The sequence below is a fragment of the Uloborus diversus genome, chromosome 1, assembly GCF_026930045.1.
Source record: "Uloborus diversus isolate 005 chromosome 1, Udiv.v.3.1, whole genome shotgun sequence".
Taxonomy (NCBI): domain Eukaryota; kingdom Metazoa; phylum Arthropoda; class Arachnida; order Araneae; family Uloboridae; genus Uloborus; species Uloborus diversus.
Genome location: NC_072731.1, coordinates 148,210,411 through 148,233,772, shown reverse-complemented (window position 1 = coordinate 148,233,772; position 23,362 = coordinate 148,210,411). Strand labels below are relative to the sequence as shown.

Sequence of the window (23,362 nt, the reverse complement as noted above, 5' to 3'; positions counted from 1 at the left end):
AACATTGATCGTATTTTAAGAACTTTGACGAGCGCAGCATTAAGCCTAGCCTCTTTAGCGTGGGAAAGAAAAACTAATGCGGCTCCTAGAACGAATAAGAGTTTGCGAACGTGGCTCTTTGGGGAGAGATTTTTAATTTCAGTGTTGTTAGCGCTAGATTTCCCATGTTAGGTATTGAAAAGTATATGCTTATGAAGCTGAATGTTCATATTTTATTATGGGACTGTGTTTATCGCAAAAGAAAGCAAGGAATTTATGTTTTTTAAGCTTCAAAAAAGGATTCGGAGGATTTGCTTCTGCGCAAGCGCAGTTGGCTTCTTCGTCTTCGCCTACCTTCCAAAGCCATGGAGGGTAAGCCTAGCATATCAGAAATGGCGACCGAAACGTACTCTGATGTCACAAAATTGAAGGGGACAAAAATTTTAGTGTTTGTTGAAGATGCCCTAATTGATGTTCTGGTTGTGTCTTTCAAAATAGGAAATAAATTATTTCAAGGAGCTTTACTGGATATAACGAAAAAGTAAGCAATTTTCTTAATAATAATGTTAATTTATAATTTCATAAATTTTCATGTGCTTGTTATATGTGATGTGCTGTTGCTCTCTACTACGGCTTCGCATCTTTTCCAATCTTTTAAATGATTGTGTCAATAAATTATATATATTTTTACGAACCCATTGATGTATAATACTTGGTATTTTTAGTGATATTTAAAAAAATTGATGTTTTGAATTAGGTGTGGAATTGTGTGTAACTATGGTTACATAAATACTCTTTTTTTATGCTTCAAACCTCTTTGAACTATTGAAAAATATTTTTTAAAGCTGTATTTTTCACGTTTCTGACATGTATATGCTATGTTTTAAGAGTTTAATAGTCTCTTTTTATAGTTTAAAAATAGGATTTTTATGTCTGTGTACGTTCAGTTCGTCCATTTTAACTGCATGTGAGTTTAACAACATCTTATATAGCTCTAAAACAAAAATCCTATTGACTTTATTTAAGCATATTGTTAAATTGCTATTAATGTTTAATGAAAATCGTTTATCGAAGTATCTATTTGTCGTGTTGTTTGAGTATTTTGACTGAATATTAAATTAAAATCTTCGCTCCTGCTTTAATACTAGCTGAACGTATTTCTCTATTAGATCGATTTTAAATATTATTTTATTCCTAAAATCCTTTCTGGAGTATTAAGATATTATGTGTACACCCATTATATATAAAAATAATACGTACTGAGCACTAACATTTACATTTAGTGCTTTGTTCTAAGTGAAAGAGAATTATATTTTAATAACTGTTTTGTGTAAAATTCCTTTTAAACAATTGTTTTGTTGTGTTGCCCTTTAAAAAAAAATGTTTCAATGAACTATAATATTCCCATGAATATAAAATGACCTATGGTATGATTTCTCTCAATGTAATACACACTTTTGCTATTTCGTTAGACTATGTAATTTCTAAACGTAAATATTTTATTGAACGCTATCTAAATACTATGTATATATTTTAGTATTCTGACCTGTCATTTTGGGGGGTCAAGAGGGAGCGATTGCACCCCTTGGCTTTGAGAAATTAATCTATTTATATATATGTGGGCGTGGTTCTCGCTTGTAGTGATTTGTTACCTATCGCGAAATGTTTGGCTCGCGTTTAAAATTTTATTAAAGAGCTAATTCTTTACTATCTTCCGTCTCTATAAAGATAAGATTTTAGTTTTAACTAAGGTCAGAAAATTCCCATGGATATTATTTTAACTTTGAGTGCACTTTTCTTAAAAAATCAATTTGTTGGGGGGGGGGGGGGAAGCACTTGAATCTTCGAAAACGTTCACCAAACCTGTTAGTTTCTTTGCACATCATAATAGGCCCGTAATTTCCGCATAGGGGGGGGGGATTGCAGGGTTTATACACAACAGTGATTACATATTGAATAAAAAACGAAATATTCACACAAAATATACAAGCTATATACTCTACGTTATGTCTCTGAATGCAAAGGAAGGGGTGGGGGTAATTGTCCTCTCCAGACCCCTCTTTAAGGACTGTTCTCTGTTCTGCACCAGTATTATGTCTTACAATGACATGATTTGAACATAATTTATGAAGTACAAATTTTTGGTAGAAGTACATTTATATTTTGGTAAATTAGGTGCAAAAAAAAAAAAAAAAAAGGCGTAAAAGATTAGTCAGTAGGTAGAGAACAGATGAGAGGCAGGGGGCGGGTACATACTACCATTTTGAGCCCCCCCCCCCCCTGCCATGAACTTACGGTTTTGGTACGAAAAATTTCTGAAACAGCTTGGGGATCAATAAAAAGCACCAAATCGGTCAGGAATAAGGCACTTAGTAGAGTATAAAAGTTACTAATTAATTTCATATAAGCAAGAAAAAGCAGCAATATTTCAAATATTTACTTATTAATGAATTAAAAAAATTACTGAAATTTTATTCATCAAGTGCTTGCGTGGAAGGATAATATTCTCGACGGTTTATGGGGGGGGGGGGGGAGATCATGACCCTCTCCTTGTATCCGCCACTGGAGAGGAGGGCTAGGGCCAGATTTAAAAATAGTGGGTGGAGGGGATGGAGCTGTATGAATTTGATCTCCCATTATGTATTTTTCTTTCGGGAATCTATTTACCCTTTTTTTTTTTGAAGGTCACAGACGGACCTTTCATAAAAAGATTTGTAGCCATCTTCATCTTGATAAAAGTTAGCTTCTTATTCCTTTGATATACTCGTATAATTCTCATCAGAGTGCCGTCATTTGGGAGATCAGGGGAAAGGGTTAACTGATCCTACCATGGATTAAAAAAAATTATATAAAATGCATTTTGACTGTATTGTATTTTTTTTTCCAGAACATGCATTGAATATATATATATACCCTTTAACCCCCCTTGAGTATATATATATATAATACCCTTTAAACCCTCTGGAAAACTTAAAATGACGGGCCTGATTCTCCTGTATAATTTAGCCTCATAATGGACAAACCTAGAATACCGATTTGATCTCTTGCTACTTGAAGCATTAAAATTGTGATTGTCTTTGATGACGTTAGAAGAACGCGTGGGGCTCAGAATTCTCCCCCTGAAATGTTCCGATCGAGATTCCAAAAACACAATTTTAAATGATTTTTTTGTGATATTACGGAGAGACGACTGGGTGATTTAATAACAATCCACTTCCTATTTTTTAAAACTGAAATTCCAAAAACGCAGTTTTGAATGATCATCAATGATGTTAGGAAATAGGGGCAGGCTCGTCATTTGGGCAATAAGGGAGGGGGGCAATGGACCCCCCCCCCCCGGACCTGTAGAAAAATAATGAAATTACGCATTTTTTGTTGTTTTTCCCTCTAAAATATGTTGGAACATAAACCCTTTGCCCCCCCCCTTTGAAAATTTTTAAAGTAGGGGCCTGAATACGGGAAAACAAGCTAGGGGCCAGGGCGGCTGTTCTCCGGATTTTTTTTTTTTTTTTGACATTGAAGTCTTACAAACGCAATGGGGTTGTTTCCTTCAGTCAAAAGTAGTACTTTTAAACACTGATATTGATAGAATAGGCAAAAAAAAAAAAAAAAAAAACATGGACCCAGAAAATACTTTCATTTTCCCTACAGTTATTTTTTAATTAATTTTTTAAAATGTCCGATTTTTCAAACAAGGCGTAGTCTTGAGGACGTCACAAATGATGCACTTTTGCTCATCTTTCTACCGCGTTTCCACGTTATGATAATCAAGAAGCGAATTAAATATTGCGTTCTACGCTTGCTATCAACCATATCGTTGCCAATACGCGTGAGTAAAAATGCGAATTAAATATTTTGCTCTGTGCATGGCAACACGGAATGGCATTTCATCATTTGTGATGTCATCGACAGAAGCGTAAACAATGAAAACGCACCGATTTAATTAATTTTTTTAAAAATATTAAACTTAAACAAATTATTTAAAAAATGGTTAGATCTTATGTTTTTAAGCATGCTCTTTCAGAAAAAAAGTACTTTTAAAATTTTGGAAACGAACCCATTGTAGGCAAGCTGCTGATTTCATAACGTTACGGAGCAGGAACGAGGATCGGAACATACATAGGAAAGTTTTCGAAATTGAAGTTCTAAAAACGCAATTTAAAATCATTTTTTGGTGTTAAAATCCTAAAAACTCAAATGTAGACCACCTTGACGTAGGGTAAAGAATAGCGTTCTGAGCTTCCCTCGCAAAGTTTTCAAGGTTGAAGATCAAAAAACGAAGTTTTAGGGATCTTCGATGATTGAAGGAACGGTGGTCTTCCCCATTAAATGGGAAAAGAAGGGCGGCCTTTTTCGAAATTTCAAACCTTTTTTTTTGGGGGGGGGGAGTTGATAAACCTCAGTAGCCTTCCTTGGATCCGTGCTCGGAAAAGAGCCCTAATTTTAACTAGATGAACTGAAGAATAGAGCTTGGCACGGAAACAGTATTGAGAGGAGCCTCGCAGCATTCTGTGCAAGGCCATGTAATAAGCCTCTGAGTTACAAAATAACTTAAAACAAAGGATGCAAAATTTTTTATAACTAAACTTAATTTATAACTACTACAAAAGACGAATTTAGATTTTAAAATTTTTTGAGGGTTTGCCGGCTTCTGCAACGTTCAATTGATTTGCTCCAGGAGAAAAAAAGAATATTAACCTGAAATTAAAACATTCTACTTGTGGTTTACGAGTCTCATTTTTGCAAAAAACTGGAGCATCAATGAATAAAATATTTGGAGGAAAATGAACGTGCAAAATCTCGTTTGTTTAGTTTTTGTGTGTAATGTCCAACTCAACGCCAGCCTATTCGTGCTTTATAACACTGATCGAAGTGCGGGGCCCCAATGCCCCAAAAGCATTGCAGAGACCCACTCGGCCACTTACCGGTAGACATGGACTTTACCGACCCGTTTTACAGGACAGAAAAGTGGGAGCTTTTACTTTAAAGGACACATTCAACAAAACCAACATTTTCAACCCCTCTCAATAACTTATGTTTATTTTTATTTTATTTCAATTAAATGAAGTATGTGCACGTGCAGTTCTTACTGATACTTTATCAGGAAATTTATCATGCTTTCACGTTTTTGTCTTAGGTATTAAGTGAAACTGCGAATATTATTTTTTTACTAGAATGTATGTAGGCTATATAAAATACAATATAACCTACATGATGCATTTATCAAACCCACAAACCTATATTTCAAACATGGAAGCTGTTAGAGCAAGGGTGGATCCAGAAAATCTTCAAAGGAGGGGTGATTGGTTTTTATTACTTACCCCTTACTATCTATCCTGACACTGCAACACAAATGTAGGTACTGTCTATATTTATGTGCGTATACTAAAAATAATCTAAAATCGCTCTCTTTGAACTTTAAAATCGATAATTGTTGCGGGAAAGTCCCTGACCCCATCCCTTCTTCTTACACGAACGATACCAATGATGGCTTATTATCATGTTTTTGATTTTAAAAGTTATCCGTGAGAGACCCCGAAATACCCTTTTGTAACATCATTAAATATCGTCTAAAATTGTGCTTTTTTTTGTGGAAAATAGCCTAGGCAGAGCAGGTTCTTTTATCTCGGCTCAAGGAGGGGACCTTATCCGTCCTTGCGTTAGAGGTACGGATGGAAAAGGAAGAAGCCAAGGATGATCAAAATTTTAATTTTCTCAAAAAGAGAAGCTCCCCCCTCTCCTTCCCCTATACTTATAATTCGTTTAGTGGAATTACCACTTACATAGTGATTTTAGAAACTAGAAACCTGGGAGGGGGAGGGGGGCGCAAACAGTTATCAAAAGATTTCCTCGCATTTAAATCGGGTCTGGAATTTATTATGCCTTTTTTTTTTTTCAATTAGAAGAAAGAGGGCAGCTTAAAAGCCAATAAACATCATACTTCTCGTGCTCTGACAACAGATGAAAATCTTGAACATGAAAGAAAAAGAAAAAAAAAGAAAAAACTCTATTGCAGGGATGTCCGCGAACATAGGAGGCAGGAGGACAAAAAAAAAAAGTGGGGGGGGGGGGGGGGGTCAAAAGATGTGTGAAGGGATTGAGGGGCTGAATCCTTAAAGCTTTTTTCTTTCTGTGAAATTGTGCTACAAATTTGAATTTTATCATTAATGATCAAATGACTTCTCAAAAATGCGGAATGTGGCATCATAATTCAGAACGAATGGCCACCCATTGAATATTCCCTTTCATTTCTAAGTTCGATCCTTATGAAATAACAAGAGCGAAGCCCCATTTATTAGGAATATTTAGCTTTAATTGTCGTGAAATAAATCAATTCATTGAGTAAAAAATCATTTTTCAATCTTTCATTTTTTAACTCTGAAAAAGTGAGGGGGCAAGACCCCTTCACTTTTGGAAGTGAGATGGTAGTTTCCCCCCCTTGGTACGAGTCGCCCATGCCCGAGAAAGGTTGTGTTTAGGGGTATTTTCTTCGTTTTTTGTGGAATTCTGGTTTTGGGATTATCCGTAATATTTGGGGTGGCGGGAGATGCGCCATCGTATTCTATTGATATTGTGGAAATGGATCAGGGTCGTCGAAAGCCAAAGTGTGTCCTTGTCAGTTAAGCCCCTCTATGAAACTTATAAAAATTATTTTTTTCCGGTGCCGAACAGGGCCCTTCCATGGTTTCCCGACTATGCTTACATGGCCTCTCATCGACCGTGGGATGCGCACGCCCTTATCTACTAAACAAAAAAAACTTCTACAAATCACATTATGTGAGAAATTAAAAAAAAACCCCTCCGACAAGTTTTAGTTTTGGTCATTCACGAAGTTCGACAAAAATTAGAAATTCTTCGGAGTCAGTAAAAACATTTTAGGAGCCATATACATACAAGATAATATATTTCTCAGCGTTTAGGGGCTATTCATTATTTACGTAAGGATGATTTTGGCAATTTGGACCCCCCCCCCCCCTCCCACCCACATATAAGGGTACGTAAGATTTTTCAAACCCCTCCTTCTAATTCTTACGTAAAAATCCGGTTCGTGTTTCTCCAAAGAATAAAATGATGTTAGAAAAGGATAAGTTGCACTAAAACTCTCAGTTTGACGTAAATCAAAGATTTTCACTTTTCAACAGATCAGTTATACTATTTTACTGCTATCAACTACAAATTACCTTATATTATTAGATAAATATCTAATAATATAATGGTCTTTTTAATATCATTTATCAGTAGTTATAAGTAAGTTTATGAATAATTTTAGACATAAATGAGTTAAACAATCTAAAAACCAATAGCAATATTAATATAATGATAGACAGGTTTTTAATTAATTTTAAAGAAAATAAATTAAAACAGTTAAAACGAGATCAATTCAGATCATTTAGTCTAGACCATCGATCCCCAACCGGTGATTCGCGAAAACCTAGGGGTTCGCGAGAGTTATAAAGGGGGTCCGCGAAAATAATTGTAATGGCGGAATTTTAACATGCTTGCTATTTGAGATGAAGTCTTAGGTACAAGCGTTTTTTATTCATAAATTATTTACGTGTTTCTTACTTCACTCAGACTTTCGATGAAAGGTTTTAAGTACCCAAGATCAACAAGTTGCATTAGCCGCCTTCGTATCGGTCATAACTGATTCACTACTCATCGAGATTTATTTTAGGCATCTCTTGTGTCAGAATAAGACTTAACTTTTGCTGAACTTAACGGCACTATAACGTGAGAGTAAAACTGACAGATATTTCAACCAAACATTGGGTTTCTTTATTCCATAACTATCCCGTTAAGAGTTTTTGCAAAGTTAACTGAATCTCAACGAAGAATAATCACTGGGTGTTCGGTTCGTTCTTTGTAAAATTTCTTTTGGATTAGTATTATGATGCTCTGAGAAGTTGAGCTCCGACTCTGACAATGTTTACCTTGTTTCGGTTTAATAGTTTTTTAAAAATATTCCAACTAAAATCCGAGCCAATAACACGTCTATTTTTCACTAAACTCCCCTAAAACAAGTAAACATAGTCAAAGTCACAGCTCAATTGGCAAGAGCTGCACTATATTCAGGCTATTATTTTAGTTTCTTGAAAGGTTTGTACTTTTACATTTTGAAATTATGTTTTCGTTCTTGTACTATTACTAAAAAATTCTCCCAAATATTCTCCCCTGTGCGTGTGATTATTTATTTTTTTTTTCTTCTTGTTACTTATTGCATTGGGGGTTCGCCATTCTCTTTCGGATTTTGCAAGGAGAAAAAGGTGGGGAACCACTGATCTAGAGACTGAATGTTTTTCCAGCATTTTTTTTTTTTCGCATATGATGCGATACTAATTGAAAATAAAACATGCCATACATAGTGCGATATTTTAATTATATTTTACGCTATTTATTTTTTTGTAAAACCAGTAAAAAGCAGTACGTTTTTACCTTGCAGACGCAAATGATATACGATTCTGCTAAACCACCTGACCGCGCGATTTCTGATATAAAAATATCGAGTTGGAAAGTATCACCTGAATGGATTTGCTCCCCCCCTCCTAATTAAAGAAATGTAGAGATTTTTCCAATCCTCCCTCCCCCTCGGAACCATTACGTAATTAATGGCCCCTTTCATGTTTGGTAGAGAAAAAATCTGTGTGACAGACTTGTGTGAGTTATATCTTTTGACAACGTAAATTATGCCGTAAGGAAAATAAAAAACTTCAGAGGGGAGGGGAGTGAAGTTAATGCAAACAAAAGAAAAAGCATCTTTTCGGTAATTTGTTTTGATGACATAGTTCTTATTTAGTATTTATTTCAAAAATTACTACCATAATAAAGTTACATTTGAAGAACATTCTCTGAAATTTTTATTAGTTTTTATAAAGAAATGAACGTTGACAGCGATTATCCGCAGACGTGTCAAAGCAAAAAAAAGTTTCGTTGCTGTGACTCCTATGACTGATCACTGGATCATCTGAAACCAAAAAACCGAAATAATTTTAATAGTTTAAAATTTGGTGCAGATAACAACGTCGCTTTTCTTTTTTTTTTTCTCAATTTTAAGTTTTGAAATAGCAAAATGTTAAAATTTTTTGGTGAAAGATCGATATTTCGACTTCAAAGTGCATTAAAAATAAGGGAAAGAGAACAAACTCCACGTTGTTACCAGCCGAAGCTTATTAAAATCTTTTTTTTTTTTTATTTTCAGATGATCCAGTGATGAGTTAAGGGGGGCACTGCACTGAATCCCTTTTTTCTTTGAGGAGCCATCGGAGAATCGCTGTCAACGGCTCATTTCTCAACAAAAATTTATGGCAATTTTACTGAATATTCTTTAAACGTTACTTCATTATGTAGAAGTTATAGAAATAACTAAAAAATCGATTTCTTTTTTGTCAAAAAATAACATTATCCTCTTTAAAAAATGGTACTTAATAGGAATATTCCAGCTTCGAATTTGATTTCAGTTCCCTAAAAATATCCCAAAAGCATTCAAACTTCGGAAGCGACAATTTTATCGTAGGCTAGTGCCTAGGTAGATCCCGATTCCAGCGAAAGTTGATTCAGTTAGGGTGTGTTTTAGGAGTATTAATTCATTTTTTTGGGGGTTGGGGGGAGGGGGGGTTCTGTAGCATTAGGCGATTCCGCCATCGTTCTTGGTCAATAAACACCCCTATTTTAATGTTTTAAATTTTGCATGAAATAATATTCCCACTAAAATGCACTCTGAAAATTCCGAAAAAATACACGAAAGGAGCAATTTTTAAATGCCCCCATTCCGAAACCCGACGCACAATGGGGTGGGACTTTTTAACTGTTCTGATGATGAGGGTAATACAGCAGGTTTATTTATTTATTTGGGCTCCGGTGCAACCCCACTTTTTACTGTGCTAGTTGTGACTTTACCATTTTTTGGGCAGAGCCCAGCGCCCTGTTGCTTTTTCGAGTGTGACACGTTCTCATTTCGATGCACCCTTTTGCTTTTGTTGAAGCTCTCCTTACCACAAAAAAGGAAATTAGGCGACGCTGCTCCGAAGTTTTTCGAAAGTGACGTCCTAAAATCCCGATTCCAGATTTGTTTGTTAGCAGTAGGAAATAAAAGATTCAGGGTTTACTCGTTCCCTTCAAAATATTTTTTGAAACTGAAAGCAATTTTAGACTATTTTTGGATAGGAAGTGTTCGAAAGCTCTCCCTTGGAAATTGCTAAAAAATAAAGTTTAAACAATGTATGTTGTCATGAGGAAAAAAGATGGAAAGTTTGGGATTTTTTTTTTTTTCAAAATTGTTTTTAAACATGATAGTAGGGGAGCCCAAAGTGTTTTTGGGGATTTACTAGAGCGCATCAGATAAACATGGGGGAGATACTTATTTTAATTAAAAAACTTAGTCATAAATTTACTTGAATAATCAAAAATATTTTGCAATAATTAAGTTTAGCTTTTTAGTTCAAAATTTGTTTTCACGTGAGGAAGACATATATAAATTACATATAACGCTTAATAAAACAAAGAAGTTGTCACCACAGAAACATCAACTGACTCATTGCTTTAAAAGTTTGGCTAAGAAGTAGGACTGGTACTGCCACTACTTGAGAATTTTTCATGATTTTTTGCTTGGTGTTATCCTAGTGAAACACACCGTATTCACATGTATCCCCCTTTCCCCTACATTTATGTATTTTTATTTTATTTTTATTATACTTATTGAGAGGGAGGAAGAGAAAATTTCATATTGTTTAAACAGGGGTGTCAGTCCCCCCCCTCCCCCCAAGGATGAGAGTCTTTAAAAAAAAGATAAAACTCTATCAAACAGTGACCTCCACTTTAACCTAAGTTAACCCCTCCCCCCCACTTTGTTCGAGTTCTCCGCCACTGGATGTACAGATGGGAAGTGGGAATGATTTAAGAATTACTCCCTGGAGGGGGGGGGGGGAGTTTTGGAATTAAAAAACAAACAAAAAAGAAAAACAATTGCAGACAATTTTTTGTAATGTTAGGGAGAAGCAAAAAAAAAAAGGCGGCCTTTTTCGAAATTTCAACCCCTTTTTTTTCTTGGGGGGGGGGGGTATTGATCATCCCAATAGCCCCCTTTGGATCCGTGCTTTTATAAGAAATCTAAATTTAACAAGGTGAATTGAAGTATAGGGCTTGGCACCGAAAACATTTTGATAGGAGCCTCTCACACAGTGTTGCCAGAAGGTCACAAATCCAGATTTCCCCTCTTTCCTTCCAACTTTTCCCCTAAAAACGATGTTTTCTATCAAAATTCCCCAAATTCAAAATTTATTTTTCCACTAATGTTTTCATAAAATAAATAAACTTTTGTTTTTTTTTATTTTTCCCTTTTTTTTTGTCTTTATAAATACAAGCGCCTGACCGAGAGAAAAGAAAGAGAAAAGAAATAACCGAATATTATTTTTTATACTCGCATTTATTACTCTGCTTCTGTATGTACATTTAACTATGAGTTTTGTATAAATATATTTATCCAAGGACATTCTTCATCACACTCACTTATTTTTACCCGTTTCACATATCAACTAGTTACTCACACAGAACATTAATACGAATTCCATATCATAATATTCCACATAATGCGAATTCCATCAAGTTGAGCAAAGCTAAACCAACGCTGTATGATACAAACGATGTAACTACCAGATGTAAAGATGCGAATTTAAATACTGAAAAAATTCTTTTTTTCCTGAGGTGTTTTTTTTCCCCTCAGTTTTATTTCCCCAAGAAAAAATTTTTCCCCATAAAAAATTCCCCTCAAAACCCATTTCCCCAAAATTTCCCCCTCAGAGCACAAGAGTTCCCCAAAATGGGAAAATTTCCCCCAATCCGGCAACACCCGCATCCCACATTCTGTCCAAGGTCATGAAATGAGCCTCTGAGTTATAAAATAAGTTAGGAACAAATGATAATTTTGTATTACTCAACTTTTTTTTATGGCTTCTTACAAAAACGGATTTGGACTTAGACAGGTTTTGATGTTTTGCCACAACTTTCATCTTGGTTCAATTGATTTGCTCCAGGAAAAAAAATGTAAACTTGAAATCAAAACATTCGACTTGTGGTTTACGGATCTCATTTATCATTTTTCGATCTAAATTGAAAGTAGAAAAATACAAAGCTTCTTTACTTCTGAAAGTGAGGAGCAATTGCCCCCTTTGCCCCATTCCCCCATACTAGCCGTCTAATGAATCATAATTTATTCAAGTGATTTTCTGTCATCTTATTCTCTATAGTTTCTCATAAATAATTTTATCAAAATTGAAAGAATCAATTATTCAAACATTGCCAAGTTTTTTTTATTTTTTCTTCAAAGGGAGGGGGGAGGGGTGATTGTGATGTGTTTGTATCCTAAGATTTAAGAAAAATTGAACAGCAACAAAATTTAACAACATTTGAGTGTTTTTTCTCTTACATTAAAAAATTCTTTGAACGTAATAGTACAGTAGACCCCTCATTTTACTCTGGGGTTACGTTCTATACGGAAATGCAGCGTAAATTGAGTCCTAATAATATTGTTAAAATAGAGGTTTGTTTCCGTAGATTACAAAATACTTCATTCTTGTGATCACTAATTGTATAATAAGTTTAATGTATATACAGTCGAACCTCCATATATCGAACTTCTACATATCGAAATTTTCTATACATCGAAATTCCAGCAAATTTCTATGTTCATTATATAGAAAACCTGTTTCTATATATCGAAAAAATCTCTATATATCGAATTTTTTTCGAGACATTTGTAGGTTTTTTTTTCCAATTTAGACTTTGTCTCATGAAAAATGAAGGTTAGGGGAGAAAATTATATTCACTTAAGGTTGCTACGAAACTCATAAGGAATCTGAGGTTGAGGGATGTGTAGATAGGTCGTTGGTTCGTTCTGAAGTTCTTAAATTCCCTCAAGTTTATTTCAAATCTTAGTTGTAACCGGTAACATTGTAAAATCAGTTTCAAGTTCTCCCTTTTGTCTGTTGATTAGCATTTCTAGTCATTTTAGCTGCAGTAAAAATCATTCAAAAATAAGGTAGATTGATTTTTTACTTTTCTTTCGATTACATTGTCAAAACGAAAATCCTGTAATGTTGCGCATCAAGTTGAATTGAAGAAGAATGAAGATGTATGTATGAAGGCGTAAAAATGTAATTTCTTTTATTTTTTTAAATTATTAACTTTTATTTAATCCGATGTTCGTATTAATTTGAAATTGGATTTCATACACGTAAATTAGTTTCAATTTTAATGTTTTAGGAGACTTTTAGGACAAAATAAGATCGTTTCTATATATCGAAATTTCTATATATCGAATTTTTTTCCAACAATTTAGTACTTCCATATATGGAGGTCCGACTGTACTTATATCGACTTTTATGCACAACATATACAAAGAAAACATAAATTAATTTCTTGTTCAGTTTATAAAGAGGAGCTGGCTATGATAGTATTTTGGCAGTCATTAAGAATTTTTCTTTGTAATTCTTTGCAGAGCATTAAAGTATCCATGATCACTTGCTTCATTTCTATGATAGAATCTTCCTTCACGAGCAAATCAGAAAGATCATTTCTATTGTCTTGGAATGGTTCAAAATTTTCAATGTGAACTTTTTTGGTTTTGCGTCAAGCGTCACCAACATAGGTATCCTTGGTTTTGGCCTCCTTTGTCAGTCCTAAAAGCTCTTCTTCCAGTGAGTTCTGAACTGTGTGAGTTTAATAAATTTACTTCTGGAAAGAGCTCTGGAACCAATCGCATGAAATGTCTCCAGTGGCCCAAGCTCGATTATTAGCATGTCAAAATGCAGTTAATTACGAGTAATCTAATCTTAAGAGTTTGGATTTTGAAAGAGGGGAAAAAATTTTCCGTTTGCATTGCCACATCTACGTAAAACCAAAGCTCATCCACATAAAATAAAGGTGTTAAATCTTAAACCGTGTATAATCGAAACCGTGTAAAATAAACCCGCGTAAAACGAGGGTCTACTGTATAAGAAAAACAACAATTTGAATTAATTGTGTTCTATTGCACTACTTACTTATGGTGTAACTTTAAAAACTATGTTTTTTGTCAATTGTTGATACTTAAATGTGTTTACTATTCCGTTGCGCTAAATGTGAAGGTATTTGGCGAAACCAAGAATTTGATGTTTGCTCAATAGGCAATATGCCTAATGTTCAGTACATCCCTAATTATGAAACCAGGGGCCAATCCAGGATTTTTTTCTCGCTACCTATTTTTGTGAAAGTATTGCATCATTCTATTTTTGTGAAAGATTTTTTTTTTATCAGCATTGTTTTTGTGAAATTTTAGATGAATCCTAATTTTTGTAAAAGAAGTAGTGGAACAAGTGAAATTTTAGTTCGAAAAGTATAAATGTCATCTAGTATTATTTTTAAGTTTTTTTTTTTTGGGGGGGGGGGGGGGAGCTGAAAACCTCAGAAGTACGAAAAATACTATCGTAATTTCAGTTTAATGGTCTATGCACTGTGTACAATATAGGAAATTATGAGAAAAACGGTTCCTTAAAGCAGATGTTTAAAGATTGCGATAATATTGCATAAATACACTTTGGTGTGAAACAGCTAAAAATTAGTCAAAATACTACAAAAAGGTTTCTATTTAAGCGATTGTTCATATAAACCTGCTTATAATTTTATTTCGTGAGTATATTTTGTTTTAAATAGAGAAACAAATTTTATATTTTAAAATGCAAATTTTTGTGAAATTTTCGATGTTTTTGTGAAACTACTGATTTTATTACATGATTTTTGTGAAAGTGCCGATTTCAAAATAAGGTTTTTGTGAAGGTACCGAAAAACGGTAGCAAAATCAGCCTGTATTGGGCCCTGGAAACATACCAATATTTTTCATTTTTAAGAATAATAAAATATTTTACTGATTTTTATTCATTAAATTCAATCTTACATTTTTAGTGATGCTTAGGTTATTCCTAATATTCAAATAATTCTTAAAATTTTAAAGTAGTAGATGAAAACATTTTCTACAGTGTTAGAGTAGGAATTTTCAATCTCACAACTTTCAGGGGAAAAAAATAACTTCAGAATTATTGGAAGTGACTCTTACTAAAGAAACTTTTGATGGAGTTTTTAGTGATTTACAATATTTGTAGAGTGATAGATGATAATAGGAAAAAGGTTATAGTAGAATTCTTGAATTAAGGGTGATTGGTTACCAGTGTTTAAGCTGGGTTCAAAAGTTCTTTAGAATAAAAGCTAAAATTGAGGGGAAAATGTTAGCAAAATGCTAAAATGTTACACATTCTCATATATTTATATATGCCTCAGTGTGCTTCATCTCCAGTTCAAAATAAAATTCATATTTTATCTGTGACATCTTTGAAGAAATAAGTACAACAGCTATTTTTTTAAAACATAAAATAAAAAAAAAGAAAACATGATTGGTGTTTAGAATGTTGCAGTCCCCTCCTCCTAATAAAGCAGTCATTCAGGGGACATAATGCTGGATAAGACTAATAGTTATTGAACTTAATCGTAGCTTTAACATCTTAGCTAAGATTTAAAAAAGATTAAGTTGATTATCGCTATGCATGCTTCCTCTCTATTATCATACATTTCTTCTTTATTTAAAAAACGAATTTATTTTTTTATTTGAGCAAAAAAGCGAAAATGCATTGCTTTATTTTTGCAATTCAGATAGTGTTTTCGCATTATGCGAAAAATGCGACCGTAGCGGAAACCCTGTTGGTTACTTATTGGCAGGGCTGTGGAGTCAGAGTCGAACTGATTTTGACGTAAAGGAGTTGGAGTTGTTCGAAAACATGCCGACTCCGACTATGGGTATCTTTCTTTTTTCTTTAATTTTCACTAACTCTCCTTGCATTTTTTAAAAAAATGACTACGAAATAATTAAATTACATGTATAAGCCTACTAATAAGATGATCACTGTCAATATTGCAACCAGCTGGCTTGATTGTTTATCGAACTTTCTGTAACAGCTACCTACACCGTTTCCTAGTTTGCTTATTTTCTAACTTTATTTAACTGATAGCAACTGTCATTTTCTAAAAAATCGCTTTCAAATAAGAATAATGATATATTTTTACCTCGATCCCGGTTAAAAAATAGTAAAAGAAATGTATGTATCCCTTGAGCAAGTCGAGAAACTTCTGAGGGTGCATGGTTAGTTCAAATAAGTGTTGGCACGAAAGCAGGGTTGGCAAAAACCCGGGTTTTTTTAAAAAAGCCCATGGACCCAGGGTTTTTTGTGTTTTTTTTAAATAAAACCCAAAAAAACCCAACTAAAGCTGGGTTTTTTAAAAGAAATGTGGGTTTTTTTGTCTTTTTTTAGGAAAAATGTGGGGTACTTGTAGCATATTGTAGCATAAGTATATGGACAAAGAACAAAAATGTCTTGGGTAAAAAAAGCTGAAAAATTCAGCATTTTCTGAAGAAAAGTAAAAAAGACTACAAAGCCCAAATGTAGTGAAGTTTCAGATTTTTTAGTTTCCATGATTACCAACAGTTAAGGCAAAGTTACTTCTCGAGTGATAAATCTATTGTTTGTTTGTTCGCTTTTAATTACTACTTTTTTTTTTTTTTTGCATTTTACTTTATTGTATTTCATTTTATTATGCAAAACTACTGTAGAACCTCACGTAGTTTGAATCCCGTTTTACTGAATTCCAGCTTAATCAAGACATTTCTTTGAACTTTATGTTGCCCGTTTTTCTATTTCTATGTACAGAGTAAGAAATATTAAACTTTTTCGTAAGATAATGAAAATACTGTATATCCTATTCTGTTTTCTGTCCGACCGTTTGTAAAACCTGTTAATTTCTAAAAGATATACCTTGTTTATTCGAGATTTGTGACGTGTTGGTTTGCAGAAAATAATTCACATGAAAGCTTTTTAGCTTTTAGCTCGAGTAGGTACAATCTATAAATATTGAGAAAATCAGACGTGACAGGACTTAGTTAAGATAATTTGAGTTATTTTTGACCAGTTAAAGAAAAAAGTTAAATATAATTATTTAAAATATTTGAAGTATTTTTTTAATGCCGTTAAGAGTTAAGAAATGCTATTAAAGTTCAAAATTCATTTTTATGTCCATTGTCTGTGGTGAAGAACAATTAAAAAAGGAGTTTAAATTGTAAAAGTATTTAAATTAATTAATTTTTTAAAAAAATTCTCAGAAAATTTTAAAAAACCCAAAAGTGGGTAAAATAATGGGTTTTTTTAAATGGGTTTTTTCAAAAAAACCCATTGGGTCCAACCCAATTGGGTCCAATCCGGCCAACCCTGCACGAAAGCGCAAATCCAAAAGATCCGATAAAATGTAAATGTTTTTTCAAATCTAAAAACTTTATCGAAGAAAGCTTGGTTATCACTGAAAAGTACAAAATAAAATTAGTACGTGATTTATTGGTTACAACACTCAATAATTGTATTTAATCCAAAAATCTTGATATTAATGTTAGTTCTGAAGCTGCCAATAAAATTAAAATTAAAAATTGAGCCAAGAAATGTAGGTATACATAATAAAAGCTATTCGTACAAAGCTGCATACCGCCACATTTTGAGGAAAATTTGCTCCAGACGTGCATGCACCCGCCCTCTCTCTGCAATATAGTGCAATATTTTTGCTGAAATTTTTAAGATAAAATTTAAGATTTATTATTGGGGAAATTTTTCAGAATTAAAATACTTCAATTTTTATAAACTCTGAAATTAAGTTGAGGTGTCACCCGCGAGGGGAAAGGGGGACCGCCCCTCTCAAGAAAAGTTTTTTTGACTAAGCAAAAAAGCTTTTTTTTCTCTCAAAACTCTCTCTCACTCTTCTCTGTGTTTTCAAAAATTGAAAGCACAGGATTTGATCAACATCCACTTGTTAAACATTAAAGGAGAATAAACTAATTCTTTTTAATTTTTTCAAAAATGGGATTTTTAAGTAATCTCGCTTTAAAAATCGCAACTATTGGATAACTAGAAAGTCGCTCGTCATGGTATGATGGGTGAAAATTGCTTCAACATTTGAACAAAGCCATTGCCTGTTTGATGATGTTTTGATGGTTGACATTTTAACCCTAACTCCAGTAGATAGCGTTCATCATTGACGGCTTTTTCGTTTCTTCATTCCCCTGAAATGACAGTCTTACCAGTAAAGCAATTAAGTTACCGGATCGAGTTCAGCCTTGTCACAATAAAGCCTTTCCCTGTATGTTAAACATTACCAAAACACATTATCAAATTATCATGCCGTGGCGCAAGTTTCCTTGTTGAAACACACAGGTTACATGATCATCGACTATTATTTATATGAGGATTTGATTTTCAAATTAAATTTCTAATGTTGTATGCATCTTAGGTTACAATAAAAAAAACGCGAAAATTTCATAAAAAGGAATTAATATTTCAATCTATGCCCTGCCTATGGGTCATTCTCCAGAAAATGTAAATTTTGAAAGCAAATATTTTTCAATTTTGAATCTTTTTATTTATTTATTTTTTCATTCTTACATGAAAGGGTTACCTACTAGAAGTAACCATAAACAATGGCCCAGCTAAGTTCCAATTATTTTACTCATAAATAAAAATAATAAAAAATGCCTTGTTTGCGGAAATTTAAAAAAAAAGGAAAAAACTTTTAATGTCTAAAAATCGAGGACAATTTAATATCAAAGTAGTAATTTTGTTAATTGTGCAAACAATGAGCTATTTTAATGATTGGTGAGAATTTAATATTAAACTCTCTTAATTAAAGTACGGCTTAATTAGTAGTTATCCTTTTAGTTCAAATGTGTGTTAAAAAATAGTATTTAGTAAATTTGAGAATATACTGGCAATTTATAATTTTGTTCAAATGCCAAAGATTGATGTATTTCCCCTCCATCATTTATTTTCTCCTCAGCAATAATGATATTGATAAGGTCTGTCATGGAAATGAGATTCACAGAGGTGAGGAATTTTCCTTTAATATAGGCATGTCTAATGGATACATTTTTCAGGGAAATATGTTTTTTCTTCGTTGCTACAATCTGCACATGTTAAGCATATGCCATCATGTTCACTTCTTTTTTTACATTAATTTATATCCCTGAAATTCAAGTTCACAGAGGTGAGAAGTCACAATAACCACACTTAGTTTTTAAAGCAAATTTATCTTCTTGTTTTTCGACAAAACTTCACAACTTCTTTATGGCTGAAAATAAACATGGGGGCTATCTTGTATCGTGGAAAATAAAATTTGATGTCATTACTGCCATGGGTTAATGAGGAATCACATTTTGTGTGTAGGTAACGGAGGTGAGAATTTATTGTCTGACATGATGAACACCATGCACTGATGCATTCACTGCTGGGCAGATACATTTGATGCAGTGCAGATGTGTGCTGGTAATCCTTAATTAATATCAATAACATTGGTTGTCTTAAAAATTTGCAGATAAAATAATGAAAACTTTTCTGCTTGGGGGGGGGGGAGAGGTTGGACTTTCATGAATGCATAATTGATAACTAAATACATTATCTTACTAAAAAATGTTATCTACCCTCTATATAGTTTTTCATACTTGCGGATAGTTTTGAGTTGTATAGGAAAATAGTTCATATTATCATATATTTTTTAAAAATTATTTTACTCTGTCATTTCAATTTAGGTTATGTTATATCTATCTACCCTAAAGCTTTTAATGTATAATTGCTTTCAACTTGTTTGGTCAAATGTATTCAATTATAATTTGTATGACATGAAGTTAATTAATATTAATGAAGCGAATTAAAAAAGATACTTTTTTGGAGAAAATAAGCTTTGGTTTCTGGTGTATAAACTTTCGAAGGCAATCCTTTTATTTCAAATTTGCCTTTTGAGAACTTCTGCAACTTTCACTTCGCAGTCTATTTATCAGATAATGCTTTTTTAATCTTTCTACTGAACAGCAAGAACCATGTTTTTGTGTTCATAACTAGAGATGGAAACGAAAAATGAGTTTTTTTTTGGGGGGGGGGGGACTGTGGTTTTTTTTTTCTTCTAAATTAGTTTATTTCCACTTGGGGAAAACTGAAAATTTTGTCATTTCTTGCACAAAGTAACGCATTCAGACATCTATAATCTTTGTGTACCAATGGTCTTTTGTTTAAATATTTTATTTTACTGGCAGCAAAACACTTTTAATTTTTATGCTTGCTTCAAGGTAATTTAATGTCCCAGTGCACCAAAGAATTAATGCTACTTTTCTCAATAAAACTGTAAATGTATACACTGGGCTGAATTATATCAATAACATCATTCTGTGGAAAAGTTTAAGTTAAAATGTTAATACATTTTCACTTAATGTGTGTGTGTACATATGCATGTACATTATTGCATGCAATGAATTTTTTATAGCAAAAGAGACAACTTCCTCTTTAAAAGCTAACAATTTACACACACAAACACTAATTTGTCAAAAAATTGATTTAACAATTCGTAAAAACCACACCCTATTCAAAATTAACTGACGAATGATGATTTGACTAATTATTATTATTTTTGGTACTTTGAAGTTGAAAATTACTGATAGTTAGAAAGAGAAAAAATTAAATAGACTGCATATATTTTTAAATATCTGGGGATTTTTAAGTTTTGCTAGGGGGAAATTATCTATATTGAAGAACATCATATTTTGTAATTAATAATATTTTCCTTTTTTGCTCGGGAAAAACTGAAAAAATAGATTTCAAAATTTTCTGAAATTTTGCATTTTTTCATAATTGTTTTACTTAATTTATAAGCATTGAAGAAAAACAAAAGCTTGTGTTAAAAAGATAAAAGCTTGAATCCTGAGAAGAAAGAAAAGAAAAGTGTCATGGAATTTTGTGTATCCATCAAATTTCAATTCAATGTCTGTAATTAGTTATTTTATGCTCTTATTTATTTGATGTTCATTTACTTTTCAGGAATGCACCTTATGGAATTGTTCCACCTGCACCTGTTGTTCCTAAGGAGGAAGAAATGGGTGCTACCCCCAATGGAGAAGGAACTGAAGAGAAAACAGATAAATTATACGCATTGAAACAAAGGCATACATATTATCAAATTCCGCCTGGATCATCTCAGTTTTTCTTTGGACCTTTTCGTCCATTTGCTCGCAATGCCAAAGATAAAAGTGTACGAATGAGGAGGTTACGGCCGCGCAAAGTTCTGTGTTCACATTGTAAAGAAGTTTTTAATGACAATGATCCAAATCAAAAAAAGGTTGTTTGTGGTGTAGTGACACGCAACAGCAATAAAAACCTACAGTCTGCTGTAGGAACTGGTGCTAATACGGGTAGTGCAACAAATCTGAATCAAAGAATAGCAACACGTAGTACAAAAACGGACCCTTCTGAAAAAACTGTTGGTGCCTCTGCTGATGCTATCAGTTCAGTAGACTCTAAAACTGACTCTGTACATGAACCTGTTGAATCAAAACCTACTGACTTTATTTTATCAAAATTAAAAAGTGAAAAGATGGTTTTAAGAAAGCGAAAGTCTACAGAACTTGAAAATTCTGATTCACCTGCTCCTACAGAGAAACTTAAAAGGATTGATGCCTTAAAAACAGAAGAAAGTGAAAATCCCAATGGTGGTAATTCAGCAGCTTCTAAGCCAGGTTTAGCAAAAACAAGTCCTGTGATTAAAATTTCTTTTGCAAATCCTCAAGGCAAAGATACAGTTTTGAAAATCCCTGCCAGAATAAAGAATGCTAGTGATACTGAAGAAGATAGCAATTGGTCCTTACAAGAAAATTCCAATTACAATGCTAAAAAATTTGCCAGTGCAAAAGCTGCTAAGAAAGCTTTGAAGAAAGCCAAAAAGGAAGCTCAAAAACGAACTCTGATTCAGTCCAATTCTCCTACGACTACAGTTTTAAGTCCTAGCAATGAGAATGGGGATGCACATCCTGCAGATAAAGAAAAGCATCATCATCACAAGCATAAAGTCAAAAAGAAACGTAAGCACAAAAATGGGGATGCTGATTCTGAGAAGTATGACTTGGAAAATACAGATACCAGAAATGTGTTCAATACAAATGGCAATGATGGTTGGTGCTTAAGAACTAATTTTGCTGGAGACATTAATGTTCCTGGCGAACTGAACAAACCTGCTAATGTCTTTGAAGAGGTCAAAAGCAAATGTCTCCATCAAAAACTTTCTATTAGTTTAAAACGCCTCAATGCCAAAGCTTATATGCGTTGTAGTCCTAAATACTCTATAGAAGAAGACTCGGTAGCCAGCGATGTTAGTACGGCGAGCAACATCAGCATATGTTCTGGCTCTGGAAGTGACTACGGAGATGTTCCGGACTTTCCGAAGCATTCCTCTCCTCTCAGGGACATGGACAAAGTAAAACCTCTAATGATGAGGATAAGCACGCATAATGTGAAAAAATGTGTTTTGGACCTTGGTCGAGAAATGGCTGTTGGTGATATTGTGTGGGGAAAGATTCATGGCTTCCCATGGTGGCCAGGAAAGGTCCTTGCATTGACTGTTTCACAAAGGGACAATGGAGCAATGCTTAGTCAACAAGCCCACGTTTCGTGGTTTGGATCATCAACATCGTCTTATATGCCTTGCAACCAGCTAACACCATTTCTAGACGATTTTAAAATTAGGTTTAATAAAAAGAAAAGGGGACCTTATAAAGAAGCTATAAAACAAGCAATGCATGAGGCTCAGCTACCACACAAAGACATAGCTACTGATTTAAGTCTAGTGGCTTCATAGCATAGGTTTATATCTAGCTGTTTTTAAATTTGCATCTGGTTATGATGCGAGTTATAGCTTTAGTGCAATTATTTTGTGCTTTCTTAATGTTCTGCTATCTCTGCACTGTTACTTCTTTTTTAATGTCATTAACGAATTAATTTCGTTGCATTACTTAAATATTCTCGATGAGTGTGAAATCATGCTAGTGATCATTGCTGAAAGTGTTCGTGTTGTAAGAAATAAGTGTTTTTGTGCTGATAATATAGGTGATAAAAGCAACATTAATGCAGCAAAAGATTTTGAAATTTTTAGCTTGATTAGTGTTTTTATCGTTTGTACAAGTGTTGTATGAACTAATGACAGGAAAATGATTTTAAAAGGTACCTCTCTCTTTTTGTTAAAGCCATTTCTTGTTTTGTTTTCTTGGAACATATTTATTCACACTTCAATGTATAAAGTTTTGATGAGCTTAGTAGAATAGCTTCAAATTTCTATATTTATTATATATATATGAATGATATAAATTTGTATTTTTCAATGAATTAGCACTGATAATTAGTAGCAGAACTTGTCAGTTTCTTATGAGTACAATGTTTGAAATGTTATTGGAGTCTTGTTTGTATATTTGTCAGACTTACTGTGATCAGAGTGAAAAAAACATTGTGTTCAAGATATT

At 33.4% G+C, this 23,362-nt stretch overlaps 1 protein-coding gene across 1 annotated transcript; it reads left to right on the top strand.

Moving 5' to 3' along the window:
* The first annotated feature begins 344 nt into the window (after positions 1-344).
* On the top strand, positions 345-23,141 carry LOC129222025 (PWWP domain-containing protein 2A-like). Its single transcript, XM_054856445.1, has 2 exons — positions 345-520; positions 20,895-23,141. Exons 1-2 carry the CDS (start codon positions 345-347, stop codon positions 22,702-22,704), a joined length of 1,986 nt encoding a protein of 661 aa, XP_054712420.1. The 3' UTR covers positions 22,705-23,141.
* Positions 23,142-23,362: the final 221 nt, after the last annotated feature.